The following is a 22,287-nucleotide window of genomic DNA, read 5'->3' as shown; positions in this document are numbered from 1 at the left end:
TCTAGATGGATGTATATCTGTTTTCTGTTTAGCAAAGTTGTTTACCTGCTATAATGCTTGGATATGTTGTCTGGTAGGGTTGTTGAAGCTAATATTGCTTGTCATGGTTGTATGAACTGATCATTATTTGTGTTGGCCGATCCCGATTTATCTACGTTGTCGGGGGAAGTAACTGTGAAATGTTTATGTAGAGCTGAGGAGGGCGGGGCCGGGTTGGAATGAGACACACCCGGTCCCCAATCAGCCTGATGGGGCGCGCGAGGGATAAAGGCGGCCGGGGACGACAGTTCGAGAGAGAGAGAATTACAGACAGCTGTGCTGTGTTTTTAGTTGTGTGTTTTTGGTTGTGTTCTTGGTTAATAAATTATTATTTAAGTTGTCAAGCCGGTTCTCGCCTCCTCCTTCCCAGGTTTCGGCACCAGTGTAAGGGGGTTTAGAGGAAAATTCTTTTCAATTTAAGGTTTCTACCACAGATGTCGCTAGAGAGCACAGTTACATAGTGTAGCTTTAAAACATAAGTGAACAATATCGACGTGTTAGCAGCATCTATAAAGTAAAACCTTTTATTTTTTAGCAACTTTATAGACGTTGTTTACGAATATCTTGGGGTTCAAAAAATTTTAAGATTCAGAACAACTGTGACACAAATACACAACAGCAAATGAGTAAAACACGTTAATATTATACTGTAAAATCGACAGTATTTTACTTATATTACATACTTGTTGAGATGTGATAATCAAATTAAGCCACACAAACAGTGGAAACCACTATACTTTTAGTCCCATTAGTCCCATCTAGATGTTATAAATACATAAATATGTCATTATAAAAAGCAGTGCTGTTCCATGATGGAATTTTCAGAGTAGGCAAATATATATAAATCAGTACTGAAAGATCAAGCCAATAAAAAAAATTACAGTGGGTCTAAATATCATGTTTTTTATATGTTTTTTTGCTGGTAATTATGCTCCCATACACATCTGATGTCCTCTCCCTGATGTCTTTAAATAGTCTTAATAACTACTGTTCTGTTAAAATCTTTCTGTTCACCAGCTCAACACTTGCCAATACAACAAACGAAAAGAAAAAATGATGTAACGCCAGTTACAGACTACGATCAGTGCAAACATTTATAAAAGAATGGAGGGCCCCATTCTATGTAGTAACATCTACTCACCTAATACATTATTTATAGATGAACTCCATCCTCCACTGCTACATTGTGTCAGATTTACTTATGATCCTGTCGTTCAGTCTTTCACATGTTTTTAAAACTTTCAATAACTTATTCCATCGATATTTTGGCCTATTTTGGAAGTTTCTCTTCACCTGTCATGTTAACCACAAGCAGGCTTGATACTGAATAATGATACTGATAATGATTTGTTATGAACACGGAAGGAGGCAAATTTCATTTGGCCTTCAATTGTCCTTTTTTGGACGCTGTTTGAACAGAACCAGATGACGCTGTGTCACTTGAATATTCATTATGATTGGTCAGTTTACTAATGACAGGAGGCTTTTTTCATCTGGCATTCATACAGATTCATACAGTAATTTAAACTCACCTGGCTACTGCACATAAAATAAAAATAAAAAAGGCATCTGAGTTGTGTATGCTAGTAGGTAAATTGATTAAAACAACAGATAATTTTATCACTTTTTTTGTGACGTTCATTTTGAATAAATATTTGAGGAGGCTCAGTCTCCCTCTGACGAGCCACCACAGACAAAAAGGCTTCATTCACCTGCAGCGGTAACCTCTTAAAGGTTTTGTAAAGGATTTGTAAAGATTTGTTTGTCTCTAAAGCTGTAAAATCACTTACGTTATAGATGCTCTGAATCCACTGATATTGTAAGTTTTAGTGTCTATCCAAACATATAAAAATGCATGTGTAAACATTACATACAAATATCTATGAATATTAATGAGATCACCCTATTTCTTAAAATTGAATTCTAAGCCTAGTTAACTTTTCTAATTATTCAGATGGAATATATTTGAATGAATATATTAAATTGAAGTACTTGACATAAAAGGATAACATTCAATGTGCTTTATTGTGGTTAGAAAAGATAAACCCTCATAAAAAAATAAATCTTAAAAAAAATAAATTCCAGGGGGAAACATTGTCATTTTATAAAATAATAATCATCATAATAATAATAATTATATGTATATATATGTGTATATATATATATATATATATATATATATATATATATATATATACACACACACACACACACACACACGTATGCATATATGTATGTATGTATGTATACAAATATTTTTTTTTTTTTATGCATGGACAAATGCTTTTTCATAATAACAAAACTGATTCGATTTTTTGTATTGTTCGCTTGCAGCATCTTTCCATTCATCGCTGTGGTGAAACAAATTGAAATACATCCTACGACATAGGAACAAATAAGGTTGCAATGACCTCCCTGCAGCAATGTGCTGCTGAGATTGGATTAGAGCTGTAACTGATAAAGTCAGTCCTGCAGACAGGCTCTAGCACCTCTCTATACTTCCATTCCGCATAACAAAGTTCATCTTGGGACTTCCCAGACCACGCATTCACTCCTATATATGATTACATCCAGAGACACATTCAATACCTATGTTAGGCTAAATATATCATATGCCTGGTATTCTGTAATCATTATCTAGGTGTTGACACCGAAGTAGCCAAGGTGATCCTTTTATACCTCTCTCTGTATTTCAGAAAAATAACTAAAGTCATGAAAGTTATGTAAACTGATGAGGTAAAGACGAACTGCCCACTGTGACCTCCATTTGCTGAATATGAGAAGTGTTATCGCAATATGATTTATAGTGTACGTACACCATACCCATCCGAATACATTATCCAGCTAATAAAATACATGAAACCAAAGCTTTTAAACAGCAGCCGTGTTTCACAAAGGTCACTAAGTTTTCTGTGTTGCCTTTTATCTGAAATTGTCCACTGTAACTGACAAGAGTGACATTGAAGATTAAAAGATAGATACATTTATCAGTAGACATCCATTGCAGGATAGCAAATACAAGCACTTCAGATTTACATAATAAAGAATATACAGTCTTGATTAATTGTAAGCTTTTTACTTTGTAATTACACTCCAACAAAGTAAAAATTGCATTTTAGGCCTAAGGTACTCCCTAGATAATAAAATACCATATTCAAACTACAAGATAACAAGATAACAAAACCATTACCCCTAATTGAGAGTTCAACATACTGAAATAAATGCACATTGCAGAATTCCGTAGAGGAATTATTGATTTTATGTCAACACAATATACACAATATAAGCATTCAGTCAACATTCATCTTGTTTTAAGATATAAGCGAGCATGACTAGAGGAGTGGGCCGCAGTCCAGTTCCATTCAGTAAAAGTAATTCAACAGTGCCCGATTAAATTTCACTATTTATAATCATTACACGTTAATACAACCAGAGACTGAAGCATGAGGACTATGTAATTACTTATGAAATGCAATCTAGAGGGCCGGTCAATAATACTCATCACGGGTGAGAGCACAAACCCACACCTGAAGGACAGCAAGAGGGCTGAAGTGCATATAGTATCTGGAAAAGAACGGAGAGGGTAGGAAGGTCGGGCAGGATTAAGTGAATTAATGCGCCCACTATAATTACTTATTAAATAGGTGGGGGTGAGTCTCAGCTCTTGACTGCAGAGAGAATATTCCTGGCATAAGACAGATCTAAATGCTATTTCCCAAATTGTGTGGTCAGGCTGCTCCTATAATTTTGGAATCATGTTCAATCATATTTTAACGAGTAAATATAAGGAAGAGCAACAATAAAGATGGTTCAATGGCCGAGGCCTGTGTGATAAAGTTTCGGCTCAGTTAACGGAATTGTCACTTGATTTTTGGGCTAGTGCTGCATTGTCAATACAACTTACATTTGTTGATTATATACTGTACATGTGTTTTAATGCCTTGCAAACTTAAATATTTGCATTTTTGAGCACTGAACATTATTGTTGTAAGTTCTGCAGATTTCAATTTGTCACCAAGGTAAATTTATTTAAGTGGCCACCATAGTAGAAGTTTTGTTGGGATTGCAATAATGATTTATGATATTCTTGGAAACACTAGTAAGAATGGGTCAAAAACTATAAAAAAGTCATAATTCTCCAACAAAGGCATGGATAACATGTTTACTTTAACATTACTTAGCTACATTAGTTAATATGAACTAACACTGAACAATACTTTTACAGCATTTATTAAAGGTAATTTCAATATATCAATAGGTCGTTGAAAATATGTATCCATTGATTAAATAATTTACATAGGGCTTTTGACGTTATACCGCCTTTTAAAGCATCTGGTAATGTACCACTGTTCCGATTTTCTACAATAACACAGAACATATTACAATATAACAGAATTACATGTTAAGCTTGCTATCAATTAGACCATTATGTCCCTACTTCACATTAATGAATATTGCTACTGCATATTTCCTTCAGGGACGTAAATTGGAACTCATAGATCCATTTGTCTACATGCAGTCCTCGCTTAACAACCACAGGGGGATTCATTAGTTTTTGAATGGACTCGCCATGGAGGGCAGCGCTGAAGCATCCACCCAGCTCCCCCGCACACTCCAAATTAGTCAATTAGGCATGTCATTAAAGCGGTGGCAGCGAGGAGGATTAACACCAGGGGAAATAAAAGAGACGGTCTGCCTTGTGCTCGCCCAGGATATTGCCGATTTCCATCCATCAGCTGCTCCAGATGGGGGGATATTAGTAATTTAGATTCTGTCAACAGTACCCAGGAGTACTCTGCCAAATTCACTCCCACATTGCGACCGTGCTCTCCTTGAATGTAATCATATCAGTCAAGTGCTGAGCGAGGATGGAAAAAAACACCTTTTTCCTCCTAAATCGCTCTATTCATTCAAACCTATCTAGGCAGCATTACTGTACAACTGAGTGGATTCTTTTCATTACTGGCCTCTTGTGCTCTCAAAAACAGGACTACTTCCATGTCAAATCATGCAAGAAAAACTCCATAATCTTGTGTTATGATAGCAGTTTTGAAGGATTGGTTCACCCAAAAATGATATTCTGTCATTATCTACTCACACTCATGTTGTTCCAAACATGTATGATTTAATTTTTGGAGAGCATCCTGGCCACTCTTTTTCATATAATAAAAGTGAATTGGCTGTTATTCACTAATAATCTTCCCCTCCAGTGAGCTGTTAAAGGGATAGTTCACCCAAAAATCTAAATTCTCTTATCATTTACTCACCCTCATGCCATCCCAGATATGTATGACTTTATTTTTATTGCAGAACACAAACAAAGATTTTAAGAAGAATATTTCAGCTCTGTAGGTCCATACAATGCAAGTGAATGGTGACCAAAACTTTCAAGCTCAAAAAGTTCATAAAAGCAGCATAAAAGTAATCCATATGACTCTAGTGGTTTAATCCATGTCTTCTGAAACAATCATATCGGTTTTGGGTGAGAACAGACCAAAACTCCTTTTCACTGTACACCTTGCCATTGTAGTCTCTAGGCACGATCATGATTTCAAGCACGATTACACTTCCTAGTGCTTGACGCATGCACAGAGCACTAGATGGTGCTAGGAAGAATAATCAAACTTGCAATCATGATCACCAAGGAGACTGCTGAAGTCAATATTTATAGTGAAAAAGGAGTTACATTTTGGCCGGTTTTCACCCAAAACTGATCTGATCGTTTCAGAAGACATTGATTAAACCACTGGAGTAGTATGGATTACTTTTATGCTGTTTTTATGTGCTTTTTGGTCACAATTCACTTGCATTGTATGGACCTACAGAGCTGAGATATTCTTCCAAAATCTTCATTTGCATTCTGCAGAAAAAATAAAGTCTGGGATGGCATGAGGGTGAGTAAATTATGAGAGAATTTAGATTGTTGGGTGAACTATCCCTTTATCCATTTCAACTGGATAATTGAGTCATTGAGTTAAACTTCAGAACCAGATCAGTCTGATTCATGAATGAATCATTTAGACCAGTTTTGACAACTGGATCAACTGATTCAGATATGACAAAAAAAAAAATAAAAAAAATAAAAATAAAATAAAAAAATAAAAAAATAAAAAATCATTTACCAACTGGACATTGCTACTTCTCTCAAGAACTCTCACAAACGTACCAAGAAGAGCTAGAGGCAGGTATCAAATTGATTCAAAAGACTTATAAAGCACACAGGTTGTTGAACCACTTTTATGGTTCTTTTTTTTATTTTATTTTGTATGAGAGTTGACAGAAAAAAGGGGCCAGGATATTCTTCAAAACTTCACCTTTTGTGTTCTACAGAAGAAAGTCATGCAGGTTTGTAACAAAGAGTAAGGGTGAGAAAATTATGACAGAATATTCATTTTTGGGTGAACTATCTCTATAAATGTGATTGTGTATTTGTGTGTGCAATGCTTTTAGTCTGAAATAACACTGAGTGTGACTGAAGAAAACTGCTGCACATGGACAGACACAGGCAGAGATGAAGCCACAATGGCCTGATGTCTTTCAACTGGCTTTCATAAGCTTGAGTGGGAAAGCCAGTGAATGTGTTGTACATAAAGGGCAGCTCTCAATAGTATAACTCTGTGACGTGTGTGTGCGTGTGTGTTTGTGTGTGTGTGTGTGTGTGTGTGTGTGTGTGTGTGTTTGTGCATTCAGGGGGGACATTATACTGTTCTTCCTCTCTGTCATTACATAAATACACATCAGACTGAATGTAAATGATATACACTGGCGGTCAAAAGTTTGGAATAATGTACAGATTCTGCTGTTTCAGAAGGAAATTGGTACTTTAATTCACCAAACTGGCATTCAACTGATCACAGAGTATAGTCAGAACATTACTGATGTAAAAAAACAGCACCATCACTATTTGAAAAAAGTCATTTTGTTTATCAAATCCAGACATGCATTTCCAGCAGCCAGCACTCCAACACCTTATGCTTGAGTAATCATGCTAAATTGCTAATTTGGTACTTGCCATTATATCAAACACAGTTGAAAGCTATTTGATTCGTTAAATGAAGCTTAACATTGTCTTTGGGGGCCTGGGTAGCTCAGCGAGTATTGACGCTGACTACCACTCCTGGAGTTGCAAGTTCGAATCCAGGGCATGCTGAGTGACTCCAGCCAGGTCTCCTAAGCAACGAAATTTACCCGGAGTCACATGGGGTAACCTCCTCGTGGTCGCGATTAGTGGTTCTTGCTCTCAATAGGGCGCGTGGTAAGTTATGCGTGGATCGCAGAGAGTAGCATGAGCCTCCACAGGCTCTAGGCAGTGTGTTGCACAACGAGCCACGTGATAAGATGTGTGGATTGACGGTCTCAGAAGCGGAGGCAACTGAGACTTGTCCTCCACCACCCGGATTCAGGTGAGTAACCGCACCACCATGAGGACCTACTAAGTAGTGGGAATTGGGCATTCCAAATTGGGAGAAAAGGGGATAATTTTTTTTTTTTAAATAGTTTTTTTGAGTTGCCACAGTATGCAACAGTCTGGCATGTCTTAAGGTCAATATTAGGTCAAAAATGGCAAAAAAACAAAACAATAGAAACAGCTTTCTCTAGAAACTCATCAGTCAATCATTGTTTTGAGGAATGAAGGATATACAATGCTTGAAATTGCCAAAAAAATTGAAGATTTCATACAAAGGTGTACACTACAGTCTTCAAAGACAAAGGACAACTGGCTCTAACAAGGACAGAAAGAGATGTGGAAGGCCAGATGTACAACTAAACAAGACGATAAGTACATCAGAGTCTCTAGTTTGAGAAATAGATGCCTCACATGTCCTCAGCTGACGGCTTCATTGAATTCTACCCGCTCAACACCAGTTTCATGTGCAACAGTAAAGAGAAGACTCAGGGGTACAGTCCTTATGGGAAGAATTGCAAAGAAAAAGCCACTTTTGAAACAGAAAAACAAAAAGAAACAGTTAGAGTGGGCAAAGAAACACAGACATTGGACAACAGATAATTGGAAAAGATTGTTTGGATATTAATCCCATTGAGCTTTTGTGGGATCAGCTAGACAGTAAGGTGCGTGAGAAGTGCCCGAAAAGACAGCCACATCTATGGCAAGAACTACAGGAAGTGTGGGTTGAAATGTCACCTGAGTATCTGGACAAACAGACAGCTAGAATGCCAAGGATCTGCAAAGCTGTCATTGCTGCACATGGAGGATTTTTTTTATGAGAACTCTTTGAAGTAGTTTAAGAAGTTCTGAACAATTTTTTTAAAATTGTAATAGTAATTTTTCAAGTTATTAATGTCCTGATTATACACTGTGATCAGTTGAATGCCACTTTGGTGAATAAAAGTAAAAATGTATTTTCATTAGAACAAAATCTGTACATTATTCCAAATTTTTGGGCGCCAGTGTACATTTGCAATTGCATGCATCATGTCTTATGGAAAAGGTTTATTGTGAATACATGATTTTTTTAGATGTACTTAATTCATCCATGTATCTTTTTTTTTGTTTGTTTTTTTTTTTTGGGGTGCTTTAGAGGTGCCGAAATCAAACTTTGCTTAGGCTATTTGTTGCAAAATAAACCCCTTAAGGATGATAAAAGACCCCTCAGATTTGTTTCAGGTTTCTGATTACCTTGTCTGGGTTTGATTCATGATAACAACCAGCAGACAGTATGTTATCCTTTATTCAAGTCAAAAATATAATTTTAAATGACTGGAACAACCTGACTACATTAAGAAAATTATTTTTATGGTTCATGTTAGGTAGAAACATCTCCTAAAGGAAACAACTGCACATTCATACAGTGTGTGCATCAAAACCAGACCAGACAAGATTGGCAAACCTTTAAAGTAAATTAAATGACTCCAAATACTAATCATATTCAATAATCAACACAACTTACCTGCACACATAGTCCCATTCTCCACAGACTCATACCCTGCCTTGCACACACAGCGCCCGATAGGTACCAACCACTCCCCATCCCCATTGCAGTACAGTTTAATGGGTACATCCACTTCCTCTCCATTAGGTATACAAGTGCCCCGAGCCGACACCAGAGAGGTGCTCTCTGCCCCAGATAAGGTCTCCTGAAAGACGGCCCCATTCTGAATAATTCGGGGGCACTTGCGATAGAAAACCTTCACTGCGATGAGTGACATGCAGCCTCCATAATCCTGAAAGGCCAAGTAGAAGCCATTACGAGACACAGGCCCGAAACTGCGTGCTTCCGTGTTGATCTTCATTACACGTCCACCCAAGTCCACCTGGGAGAAGCTCTCATCGGCTGCAATGGTGTCCACCTTGATCCAGGGGTTCTCCATCCATGCTGGATACACCTTGGTGGCTACTTCAGAGTCAGCCTCAAAATAGTAGAGATTGAAGGTCTCCTTGCAGGAGCCAGGAACATTAGGGATGCTGCTGCAGTCTCGCACAGAGAACTTCATCTCCACATGGATGCGCTGGGCTCCTCGCCGCCGGATGTATTTGGTGCGCACCCAGTTGTTCTGGTTGGCATCAAAGACATTGCACACCTGGTAAGTGCGGATGGTGTTCATGTGTTCATCGTAGCCGCTCACCTCTTCCCACTGAAACCAAAGCAAAGATCATGTGTAAATAAATGATGTTTGTAGCTATTGTACTACTAAAAGCATGTTTTTTGTGCTATTTGCATATTTATGGAACATTCATTTTGATTTCAAACCCTTAAAGACACATTCGCTTTGTTCCAAAACCTAGGGAGCTGCCTACATAGGCAGAATTAAGGTATCATAGGCATGCTCCCGACACAAAGGCTGTTCCAGTATGAAGGGATAAATGTCAGGAGCCCTGACATTTTCCATGGTTTTACTACAGTAATCATATTTTAACCATGATATTTGTATGAAACCATAGTAATAATACAGGAAAACCAAAAGTAAGGTAACTAAATGCATGCATTTGTGGTTGCTATGGTTTTAATAAAAATACCACAGTTCAACTATGGTTACTGAACCATGGAATCTTTACGAAAACCATAGTAACCACAAAATTAACCATGGTTACTACAATATTAGTATAGTAAAACCACGGTTTCCGCAAAAAAAAAGAAAAATGCAATGAAGTGGGAGGAACATTGATCATAAAAAAAAAAAACTTACTGTATTTAATTCAATATTTAAAATTAAAACTGATTAATAAATTAAATTAATCTTATTAAAAATCAACTCTTTTATTTTGATTATTATGATTTTGATCATAAGCTTAGCAATATGCCAAATATGTAAATCTCCACAGAAACCAATGGTCCCTTTTCACATATCTGGGCTTGGAATGAGAAAAGTAAACAATAGTGGGGTAAACATGTATAGCGGTAAATGGAAGACCACATCAAATATACATTTTTGCTTACCTATTTCAGCAAATTAAAAAAATCCACTATTATGCTTTCACAGCTTTCCAAAGAATAAAAAAAGAGAGACAGTGGATTACAGCAATCAGAAGAGAGAAAGAGTTTTCTGTCACTCCCTCAGCAGTTGTATTAGAAACCTAATCGCAGCTGTGGTAACTCCTATTTTTAAAACGTATTTCAGGGTAATATAACTAAGTCATAAAAACAAATTGCCAATATAAAAAAGTTTGCCAAATTTCAATGCTAAATAAGGTGGAAACGCGTCATCGGTCTGTAAAAGGTCCATTGTTTCCTAAGTGTCCCATGCTTAGCATTTTTTGTATAGCACACAAAGTTGCAGCCTACAGTGCATACAGAAAGTATTCAGATCCCTTCATTTTTTTTCACATTTTGATATGTTGCAGCCTTATGCTAAAATGCCTTAAATTATACTACACTCCATACCCCATAATGACAAAGCAAAAACCAGATTTTTGATAACTTTGCAAATTTATTAAAAAGAAAAACTGAAATATCACATTGTTGTAAGTATTCAGACCCTTAACTCAGTATTTAGTTGAGGCTCCTTTGGAAGCGATTACAGCCTCAAGTCTTTTTGGGTATGATGCGACAAGCTTTGCACACCTGGATTTGGGCATTTTCTGCCATTCTTCTCTGCAGATCCTCTCAAGCTCTTGTCAGGTTGGATGGGGACTGTCGGTGGACAGCCATTTTCAGGTCTCTCCAGAGATGTTTGATTGGGTTCAAGTCTGGGCTCTGGCTGAGCCACTCAAGGACATTCACAGAGCTGTCCCTAAGCCACTCTTGCATTGTCTTGGCTGTGTGCTTAGGGTCATTGTCCTGTTAGAAGGTGAACCTCTGGTCCAGTCTGAGGTCCTGAGCGCTCTGGGCCAGGTTTTCATAATGGATATCTCTGTATTTTGCTGTATTTTTAGTTCAGCTTTCCTTCAACCCTGATCAGTCCCCCAGTCCCTGCCGCTGAAAAACACACCCCCACAGCATGATGCTACCACCACCATGCTTCACCGTTGGGATGGTACTGCGCAGGTGATGAGGGCTGCCTGGTTTCCTCCAGACATAACCCTTGAAATTGAGGCCAAACAGTTCAATCTTCGTTTCATCAGACCAGAGAATCTTGCTTCTCATAGTCTGAGAATCCTTTAGATGCTTTTTTATGTTTCTTACACTGAGGAGAGGCTTCCGTCAGGCCACTCTGCCATAAAGCCCAGATTGGTGGAGTGTTGCAGTGATGGTTGTCCTTCTGCAAGTTTCTCCCATCTCCACATATGATCTCTGGAGCTCAACCAGAGTGACCATTGAGTTCTTGGTCACCTCTCTTACCACAGCCCTTCTCCCCCGATTGCTCAGTTTGGCCAGGTGGCCAGCTCAAGGAATAATCCTGGTTGTTCCAAACTTCTTCCATTTAAGAATTATGGAGGTCACTGTGCTCTTGGTAACCTTCAATGTAGCCGGAATTTTTTTGTAGCCTTCCCCAGATCTTTGCCTCGACAAAATCCTGTCTCTGAGCTCTGCAGGCAGTTCCTTTGACCTCATGGCTTGGTGTTTGCTCTCATATAGACAGGTGTGTGCCTTTCCAAATCATGTCCAATCAATTGAGTTTACCACAGGTGGACTCCAATCAAAGTGTAGAAACAGAGAAATGGGATGCACCTGAGCTAAATTTCAAGTGTCATATCAAAGGGTCTGAATACTTATGTCAATGTGATATTTCAGTTTTTTTCTTTTTAATAAATTTGCAAAGTTATAAAAAATCTGGTTTTTGCTTCATTATGGGGTATGAAGTGTAGATTGATGTGAATTTTTTTTTTTTTATATTTTAAAGCATTTTAGCATAAGTTAATTCATTTTTCATTAAAAGAAGTGGTCTGAATACTTTCTGAATGCACTGCATGTAGACCATTTCTATGCTGCCATAGAAGGCAACTAACTATTTAGGCAGTAGACAGCAAGGCAGCTCACTCGGTTTTGGAACAGAGCAATTATGACAGCTAAGCCTAAAATATTCAGTAGTGAGACAAATGGCATTGATTGCTTTAAAGACAATCTAATTGGGAATTCATTCAACCCCTATTTTCGACAAAGCACCACATGAGTCATGCTGAATTTGTGCATTGAATTATTCAGTTTACACTAGGTCTGATCATCTAAATTATTTCAATGAGCCTCACCCCCAATGATGGATATATCGTCCAGCCCAGCTCAGCCGTTGCCGTCGTGGAGTCCATCAACACATCTGAAAAGGAATGCATGTCCAAAAGCTGTAAGTTTAAAATGCCCACTAACTTAATGCTGCAGCCAAGAGTTTCTTACTGCACGTTTAAGCAGTTATGAGGTCATTGTTCTTCAAGTCTCTTAACAGTAATTATGATGTACAATGGATAGCTTTTCTGAATGTTAAATGAAGGATGACTCACACTGTGCAATTCAGAATAACGGTTGCACATTTCAGAGAGATAATAGCTCTCTATTTTTGACTCGTATTGTTAATCAAATATCACAAATGGCCATTACGAGATTGGAGGTGTTATCCATCATAGGTGATAGATCACATCATGTTCCAACATCTGCTTCCCTTCACATCTAGTTCGTAATTGTCCAGGATGACAAAGTGTGCCTTTCTGTTCATTACAGCAAGTAGGACAAAATAGTTTGGAAATGCACTTCTGGTCTGACATTTTCAATTATTTAGCCAGGCACAACTGGTAACTGCGTACTGCAAGAATCAGTAAAAATGGAACTCTAGTCTACCATGAGCCTTCAGAGGGTGTTTTAGTGTAAATAATTTGTGGTACAGCTTTAAAACTGTCACAAAAAAGAGGCGAAACAATTACAAATGTTGGCAGTAAATCGTGTAGGAATAAAGGGATCAAATTTAGCACTACTAGCATCACGAAATGGAATTGAACACTTCAGGTTCAATACATCTCTAAAAGATTCAAGTGGAGTCACTTGAGTGTTTATTGGTAAATAAACAGGCTAAACCTCATTATTTTTTAATGTGTACATCCGCTGCGGTCCAATTTGGTAAAATATTCAGAAAGCACTAGACAAGGAACTTTTTATGTGTGTGCAAATATTTACAGTACAACCATCTGTCTAGGTTTGTAGTACGGTGTATGACAATTTAATTTTATGGATATACTGTGAGAAAAGTGACTGAGCATTTTTTTTTTTTTTTATGTCTTGAGGGATGATTATCACATATGGGAGTCCTGCTAGGGCAAATGGGCCTCAGTCAAGTCAATATTAACACATCCAGCGTGGCACACAGACTCCCTGTGGCATTTATGAATCAGATTTGGCGAGTAGCAAGAGGACTTCCTGAGATCGAAGCCAGAAGCCCTGTGACACACAATCCTGGGATCCCTGTAAACACTGGCTCAATACAGCCTCAGCCATTAAGAGTCTCATTTATATTTCAGCAGCTTCTGCAGCTTAGGGGCAACCGAAGATATTTCTCTCAGGAACAGCCATCGCTGCGTGTTCAGTGCTCTGAATGTGAGAATATGATGCAGCTCTACCAGAGTGTTATTATTGTTAACGAAAAATAAAACAACATTAAAAAAAAGCTCAAACTAAACAAAAATACCTTTTCATGACTCCAAAATGAGCTAAAATACTACAAATAAATGTTGTTATTTATAAAGAATTTATAATACATTTGGAACCCCCACCTTTATTATAGAACATGAAATAACACCAGACAGCGCGGTGCAATTAATAAAACGCATGTGTCTCAAGACACGTTTTACAGGTTGAATTTTCTTTAAAAATGACACAGCGTCTAAAAAAAAGCATTGTTACTGCATGAGACGCTGAAGAAACAACGAGACACAGCGCAACAGTCAATGACGTCCATCTAGCGCATGCTTACATAAAAGGAAAAAGATGGACACGTACGGAGTGAACGGCTACCAGAGGTGGAGGTCTTTGGCAGTTGTGTCTTGACTATGCCTTGCTCTCCTATCAGAGTTTAGCTACATAAGAATTTGGTACGTACATACAACTGTATTTAATGAAAAACATTGTGGTACCACCGGTATAATGAAGCTTGAGTCCGTGGTAGTAGTATGGCACCGGTATATGCTAATGTGCAACACTAAGTTAACAAAGAACCGTCTATTGAAGTGTCTCTTTTCTCGTTTTAATTTTTTCACGTAATATTTGAGAATGAACTGGGTAAATCTTTTGACTTTGACATTTTACGCAAATTTGTTAACAGCCAGGAATGTTCTTTGCAATAAACAATCACTACAACAGATTTGTTTATGATGATTTATTGCACCCTCTTGTGGACATTGGAGACAATGTCGATTTAAAAATCAGATGTCTTGACAATTTTTCCACCCACCTGAAATAATGTCTTTAAAATTAGAATTTTGATAATATGTCAGTGAAAAATTGGAATGTATTTTCTCAGCCTTTTGACAGTCCGAATTTATTTATATACTTATATGTATTATATATATATAGATTAAATTCAAATTTCAAAACTATATTACCCCTTCACTGGGCAGAGGATGATGCAATCCTCTTTTAAGCTCTTGGGTCAAAGATAAAGCACAAAGCACAATTATTAAAACCCCCTCTTGTTGTAATTACAAATATCCATTCAACACTATAATAATAACAAAAACAAAAAAACAAACATAAAATTTACACCAATCTGTGTTTTAAAAGGGAAAGTTGCAGCATTTCTCTCTACTTGGTATGCTGTTTAATCAAACCCCCACTCCATCTGTTCAGGCATTCATGCAATCTCTCTTTGCCTCTCTCTATATTTTAATAAAAAGTAGGGCAGCAGAAGCCCAGGTCCAGCACATATAATCCTTACAGGCTGCACTACACTCTGTATGCCACACTGGATTAATCCCACGGGAAACATGGCGAGTTTTCACTGGATTTTAGGTCAGTGTGCCAAGGCCTAACTTTCAGTCCCACATTTTTATTTATTAGTTTCATCAACCTGTTTGCATTGCACATGTTGAGCTGAACCAATGCAGTGAATGCAAACTCACGGACTGCACATCCTGAACACGCCAACATCCTCGCACTGTCCCATCACAGCCATCCTGTATTTAGGATCTTATGTTATCCATCCAAAAAAAGGTTTAATAATCAATGTAGTTTTCCCTCAAAATTAGTTACAGGTTTGCTTGGTGTTCTTTAATGACATTCAAAAGGGATGTATAATCCTTAAAATACACACAGAAAATGGCACTGCATCACAGCATGCTGGAGGGATTAGGTAATGTTGATTTTTTTTCTGAGGAATGCAATGACATGATAAACATAGAATCTTCTCTCTCGAGTTTACCAAGGCTGAGCCAAAATATCCACAGTAAATATTTATGCTGCACAAATGCTAAATTCTATCGGTAACAAATCTGAGCAGGCTCTGTAAACATCACTTTGCCTGGCAGAGGCAGAGAGGTAGAATACTTGAAATGGAAGCCGTAGTTTAAAGGCAGATATGTGAGTGTTGATGGTGAACCGTTAAGCTGTCTGTTACTATTTTATTTAATTTTTTTTACAGCATTTTCATAACTTGTGATCTATGAAGCCATGTAAAAAAATACCTGATTTCGCCACAGTCTAGAGCAGTGGTTCTTCACTGGTGAACTGACATTTTGACAACAGAGAAAAAAAATGCTAAATACATAATAAAATCCAACTATAATTGTGCATGGTTAGGATAGTAAAATAAATAGGCTTTTAAAAGGAAAACACTTCCCATATCTTTTGTTGTTGATGTCAAAGGCTGTGTCCACTCAAATTCTACAGTATTCAGGCATAAATTCACCTCTCACTTAGTATAAGCTAGCAAAATTAGGCAGATGCCGACATGGACAGGTTGCGTGACATGCTCTTAACCTCGAAAATCATGAACAAATCTATGCAAGCTACAAGAAAATACAACTCTGACTACATCAAAGATGCGTTCACTTGCATCAAGGATAAACATGGTTTGTGCCATCCACAGTGTGTTTTGTCTTGGCTGTCGAGAATATAAAACTGTCAAAATTCAAGAGACATTTAGAAACCAAACAATCAAACTATTAAAGGTGCACTCAGTAACTTTTGTCTTTGTGTCTTCTTGGACTTACACTGACACCTGGCAGCTTGGATGCCGCATCATTTAAAATCAATAGTTTTAGTTTTAAAATTCAGTTTCAGATGCCATTGTAGAAATGTAGTATTCACAGTCAGCCATGATTACTTTAATCAATGAGTGAAAGTGTCTAATAACAGGACGGTTACTGAAATTAAGTGAGTAGTATTCTGCTGGTCATGTGATTCTAACATGGCAGCCCCCATGTGCGGACCCTCTCCATGTAGAATAAAACAGCTTTTATAAGGTTACTGATATGACTGGGTCTTCATTTTAATGTGAGTGCTCGTGATTTCCTACAATTATTGCAAAATTACAATTTATGTCTTTAGGAGTTAAACTTTTTTAATGAGGAAAAAAAATTACTGAGTGCACCTTTAAGACAACCGTAGTACAATATCTGGCCCAGTGTTTGTTCCTTGTGTTAGGCTGGTATATCAAGCTTCTGCTGTTGTTTATGCACTAACACAAATTTTACTATTCAGCCTATGTCATGTTAATAATTTTTCACATTGTTGGGTCTATGCAGTTTGTATAGTAATGTTATTAAATTCAATGTTTGAGTTTACTGCAATAACATTTGGGTTACACTTCACAATAAGGTTAACATAATTAATTGCTTTAGGGTTCATGAACTAACAATGAACAATCTAATTTTACAGCATTTATTTATCTTGGTTAATGTTAATTTTATAAATTTAAAATTGTTTATTGTTAGTTTATGTTAGTTCATAATGCATTATTTAATGTTATCATATAGGCCTACAAATTTAAATGTTAAAAATGTACTAGTATACAGTACATTGAAATTAACATTAACCAAGATTAATAAGTGCTGTAAACTGTTGTTAGTTCATGTTAACTAATGTAGTTAAGTAATGTTAACAAACACAACATTTTTGCTAAGTGTAACCTATATAGGTTTACCTTTGCAGGATAAACAATTTTGGGACAATGTTCAGTAATGTAAAATCTTGGTCATACAACAAAACTAGTTTATCATCAAGAACATGTTGGTTGATTTTGTGTGTTTTATACATATGGAAAAAGCTCAAAATATACCCTTAAAACATGCAGAAAAATTCATGCAATGTTAATGAATCAATCTTTGATCAAACACGATATGCACCAGAAAATCCCTCACAAACTATAAAGATCTATATAGTCGTAAACAACTTCAATTACACAATGCTGAATTATACACTCATTGAGCACTATATGTATATATCCAGTAAACGGCAGTTGTGCGGACAGAAACAAGAGAGGTCAACGGAGAATGGCCAGACTGGTTCGAGCTGACAGAAAGTCTACAGTAACTCAGATAACCACTCTGTACAATTGTAGTGTGCACAATAGCATCTCAGGATGCACAACACATCCAACCTTGTGGGCTAAAACAGCAGAAGACCACGTCGGGCACTTTATTAGGAACTTAGTGTTCCTAATGAAGAGCTCAGTGAGTGTATATTCTGCTTATATTGCTGACATATATTCCAATCTGTAAAAATTATTATGCAACCAGAACTGCATGTCCCTAGTACACCATGGAAACAAACAGTGCTGTTTGTAACAAATGATTCTAGGCTGTTCAATAGCTTCCATGTCCTCTATGACACAATGTTAATGTGTAAAGTCTGTGTCCTAGTGTGGGAAATACACACTGAATTCCGGATCCAGAAAGCGGACAGAGTGCATTGATCCCTTCTGATCCAGATCTGTCAGTTAACCTGTGGGTGGGATGCTAAAACATTCACAAGACCACGGGGACTGCTTCACTGTGTCTGAGTGTATAAATTCACAATCCATCTTCAAAGAACAATAGCACCAGCCTACATCTGTTGCCAAGTCTAACAATGATGTCTTATGTATGGAAGGACACTTTTTTGTGAATATACAAAATAATGTGCACTAGAGGGATATATTTTAACAGCCATATCAGGAGAATGTGTTAGGTAGAATAACAGCTAGGTTGTGAATTAACTTCTTTATGTTTAGTACCATGTTAGATATTAAAACATTTTCTTTAAACAGAATGGAAAAATAATGTATTTCCAATGTTTGATTTTTTTTTATGTTTTTAAGACTAACACTTGCAATGACAAATACTTTGAGAGGTATTTACACTTGGTCACTTAATGCATTTTTACTGATCAGCCATCCAATCATGAAAAGACCAAATGTAAATACCCTCCAAAACACATTTGATGCAGTAAGCAATCAGATTACTCATATTACTTAAGGAGGCATACAAGACACGACTTTGCCAAGTGTAAATGTATCTGGATGTTTAGGCCACATGCAGACATTTTAGTCCTGATAACAGAACTTCGTCAGCATGATGAAGTTTGGAAGACCCAAAGATAACAATGTAAAAGCTGCAAATGACAGGTGTTGTTCTGAGACACATCAAGTGCAGCTAAATTTAGCTGCCTGGAATTAGCATTATCAAGGAAGTTAAATATCTAACATTTGCATATAGTCCAGGAATATGTAGTATTATTTAAAGTATAGTAAAAATCTAGATGTATTAAAAAATATAGCTGCAAGCAGCAATACCGGGGTCAAGCCAATTATCGGCAGCATGAGCAGCGAAAGAAGCATTGTGACACATTTTAAGTTAGAATTCTGATGAATGCTGTAGGAGTTAAAGATAAAAAACCAAACATCTATGGCCATGTTTCTCAAGATACACTACTGTTCTATTTGCGTGTACTAGTTGCACATTAAAATCTCTATCATCGGCAGAACAAAAGTGTTCTTTTGGCTATTAGTACATTGATAAAAAGTGTTTATTCAAGGTTGTGCAGAGGGTGTTAAGTGCAACATTGCACACTATACATTGTTTTGTGTATTCTCAAGCACTTCACAAAAATCTGAAAAGTCCGTTTTTACATCCATAGAGTTATATGCAATGCATTTATAGACATCTATGCAATATTTAGTTTAATCTTATTTAAACTAAAAAAAGTTTTGATTATTTCCATGACAATAATTTAATTGAAAACAATTTGTCTAATTGATTGAAATATTTCAAGCAAGCACATTTAGCCATTGTTTACTAACAGAATTCACTATGACCCCCCCAGGGCAAGGTCCTAAAATATTTTCATTTTACTAAGCAAATGCAACAGCCTTAATTCTTCTTTGGAATTTTTTATAAATTTGGTATTTTTCAAATTTGTTTGTGAAACAATTCTAAACAACAAAAATCTATTTGCTAATATTTTCAGGCATGGTCTGCAAATAATCAGCAGATTTCAATTTCATGTTGATTGGACAAATGTTATAGGAGTAATAGCAACAACAAAACATTTACATAAAATCAAATCATGGCCAACCATGGCATCATTGTTGTCTGCATGACCCACACAATCTAACAAGACCAGTCTCACAAAAGTGCAAACATACAGCCTCAAGGCTATTTTGGTGTGCTCATTGTCAAATTTGTTGATGATTGGCCAGTGGCTGCCACGTTTCTCAATATATGCAACTGTGCTCATGATCAATGATGGCAACTCCCACAAAGACACTGAAAGAAAAGACACTGCATGCAAATTTTGAAATTAATCAGACCAATGTTTCTATATTTAGAGCCACTTTCATACTGTTCCCTGTTATAGCGCCACCAAATGACCAAACCCCACAACTTTTTCTGTGTCTTCTCACGTTGAGCCCTTATATAAGTGTGTCAAGTTTGATGAAAATATCTCATTTCACTTAAGAGTTATATCAATTTACGTAAAAGCAGAGACCACTTTTAAAATTAATCAGCCTGTTTTTGGTATTTATGAGCAAAATTTTGCCATGTTCTCTTAAAGCTTAAAAAATTTACTAATGATGCTTCTTATTTTGGTGGTTTCGTTCCGATCGGACAAACGGCTTTGTAGCAATTCGCTAAAGTAGTTTCGGAACTATTTTTGAAGTGGCAACAGGCCATAAGGTGAACCATAGCAAATATGGTATCGTTGCGCTCGGCAAGTCCTCCCGAACTTAACGAGACCAGTCCTGTGAAAATAGACCAACACCACTAAAAGTTATAAGCTCACAAAGTTAAATAAAATTCATTTTTCCACCACTAGGTCGACTCGGCATGAGCTCAGGAATCAGGGGAAAAATAATTTTGTCTCTAGGATTTACAGTTCAAAAGTTATTAGCGTAAACATGAGTGAAACTTTGACCTGTTGGTGGCGCTAAAGGGTTTGAATTACAGACTCCAAATTAGCTGTGGTATTAGTCCTCTAGCTGTGTGCAAAATTTCATAACATTCCTGCCAACGGTTCAATGGGCTGCCATAGAAGAATAAAAAAAAGAATATTTCATGGCTTGACCCCTAATTAGGAATGAACCTATACAAAATTTGGGTACCGATTCCAAAATCCTATTATTTGGAACAACATCTGCCGATACTGACAGTTTGGTGGTTCTGCTTTTTTCTGCTTCATTGTATCAAATCGCTGATAATAAAACTACATAACGCATTAATTTAGTGCGATTAATTATATAAAAATAACATATTAAAAACATTTACGCAATTAATCATGCCCCCTGACATGTATGTAAATTCCTTAATAAAAGTACAGATTTTCCAACCATACGAGCCGCAAGTGGGTGGCGAGGTCTTTCAATATTCATTACATACGTGAAGCAGTTGTCGATGTCGGCAAGCGAAATCACCCGCTTTTTCAAGCTTGAAGTACATCTGTTTTTGCGAGCTGCATCAATAGGTGGCAGCGCGCCTCAACAAGCCTCACAAGCAGTGCAGCCAAAGAATGAGATTTTCTCACTCTAAGGAAGCAGAAGCACAACAGGTGGGCAAAACACAACAGAATAGAGGAATCTTGAGATGTGATTTTCAAAGTTTCCACTACTTTTAAACTGACAGAGTTTCCTAAAAATGCTGCTTTATGATGATGAATACCAATGAGAAGGTCTTAACACGTCCGTTTGAGGCATGCACATGTTCGTAGAGCGACAATTAAAAATAGCACAGACGGAACACAAGAACACATACTGTGAGATCTGGACACATTGACAAACTCAATGCAAAACAGAAAAAAGAAGAAAAAAAAAACTCCGGTTCCCAATCACGCCGCCATTTTGTTCTCAGCCAGCTGGAACACCTCTGTTATCGACACCGGGCAATAACACTGGAGACTCTCAGCCGTCCTTTGGCCGCCTCCTCCGGGCGGTCGGCAGCGGGCTCCTCCGCAATGGCAGCATCAACATTTTTGATGTCCGATTTGCAGATATTTGCTCATACCGATAGCAAAGTTTGGCCGATACATTAGTGAATCTCTAGTAAAAATAGTAGATTAATATATCACATTTTTATCCATTTTGCTGATACACTGTAAGGACAAATCCTGATAAATTATTTGTGACTAAAACTGGCCTGGAACCACATCTGCCAAACTTATAAACCATACTGAACCCAAACAAGCGTGTTTTTTTTTTTCTCCTAAATACATGGTTAAGTATACAAAGTGGATTGACCTACTAAAGCTATCAATGGCATGTCTATGGTACGGTGGCATTAAAGCACTGTCATTTCAGTCTATTAAGATATTCTCACTCTGTTGTGTATTTCAAGCAGATGTTATGGGGGACATTCTGCTCATAAACCTCTGTTTATCTCAGCTGTGGTGTGACCATCTAACATTTGCAGACAGGAGGCAAATGTGATGGGGCTGAATGAGCAGTGGGTCAGTGGAGCAGCCT

At 37.2% G+C, this 22,287-nt stretch overlaps 1 protein-coding gene across 1 annotated transcript in view; it reads right to left on the bottom strand.

Moving 5' to 3' along the window:
• The window catches only part of LOC127419681 (ephrin type-B receptor 2-like), a 108,461-nt gene that overhangs the window by 74,337 nt on the left and 11,837 nt on the right, over positions 1–22,287 (bottom strand). Inside the window, exons 2-3 of the mRNA XM_051661275.1 lie at positions 12,626–12,690; positions 8,949–9,633 (exon numbers count right to left, since the gene is read on the bottom strand). Of these exons, the coding sequence (XP_051517235.1) occupies positions 8,949–9,633; positions 12,626–12,690 (750 nt within the window). The remainder of the gene's footprint in view (positions 1–8,948; positions 9,634–12,625; positions 12,691–22,287) is intronic.

Source organism: Myxocyprinus asiaticus, chromosome 29 (assembly GCF_019703515.2).
Source record: "Myxocyprinus asiaticus isolate MX2 ecotype Aquarium Trade chromosome 29, UBuf_Myxa_2, whole genome shotgun sequence".
NCBI lineage: Eukaryota > Metazoa > Chordata > Actinopteri > Cypriniformes > Catostomidae > Myxocyprinus > Myxocyprinus asiaticus.
This window is presented reverse-complemented; position numbering and strand designations above follow the sequence as displayed.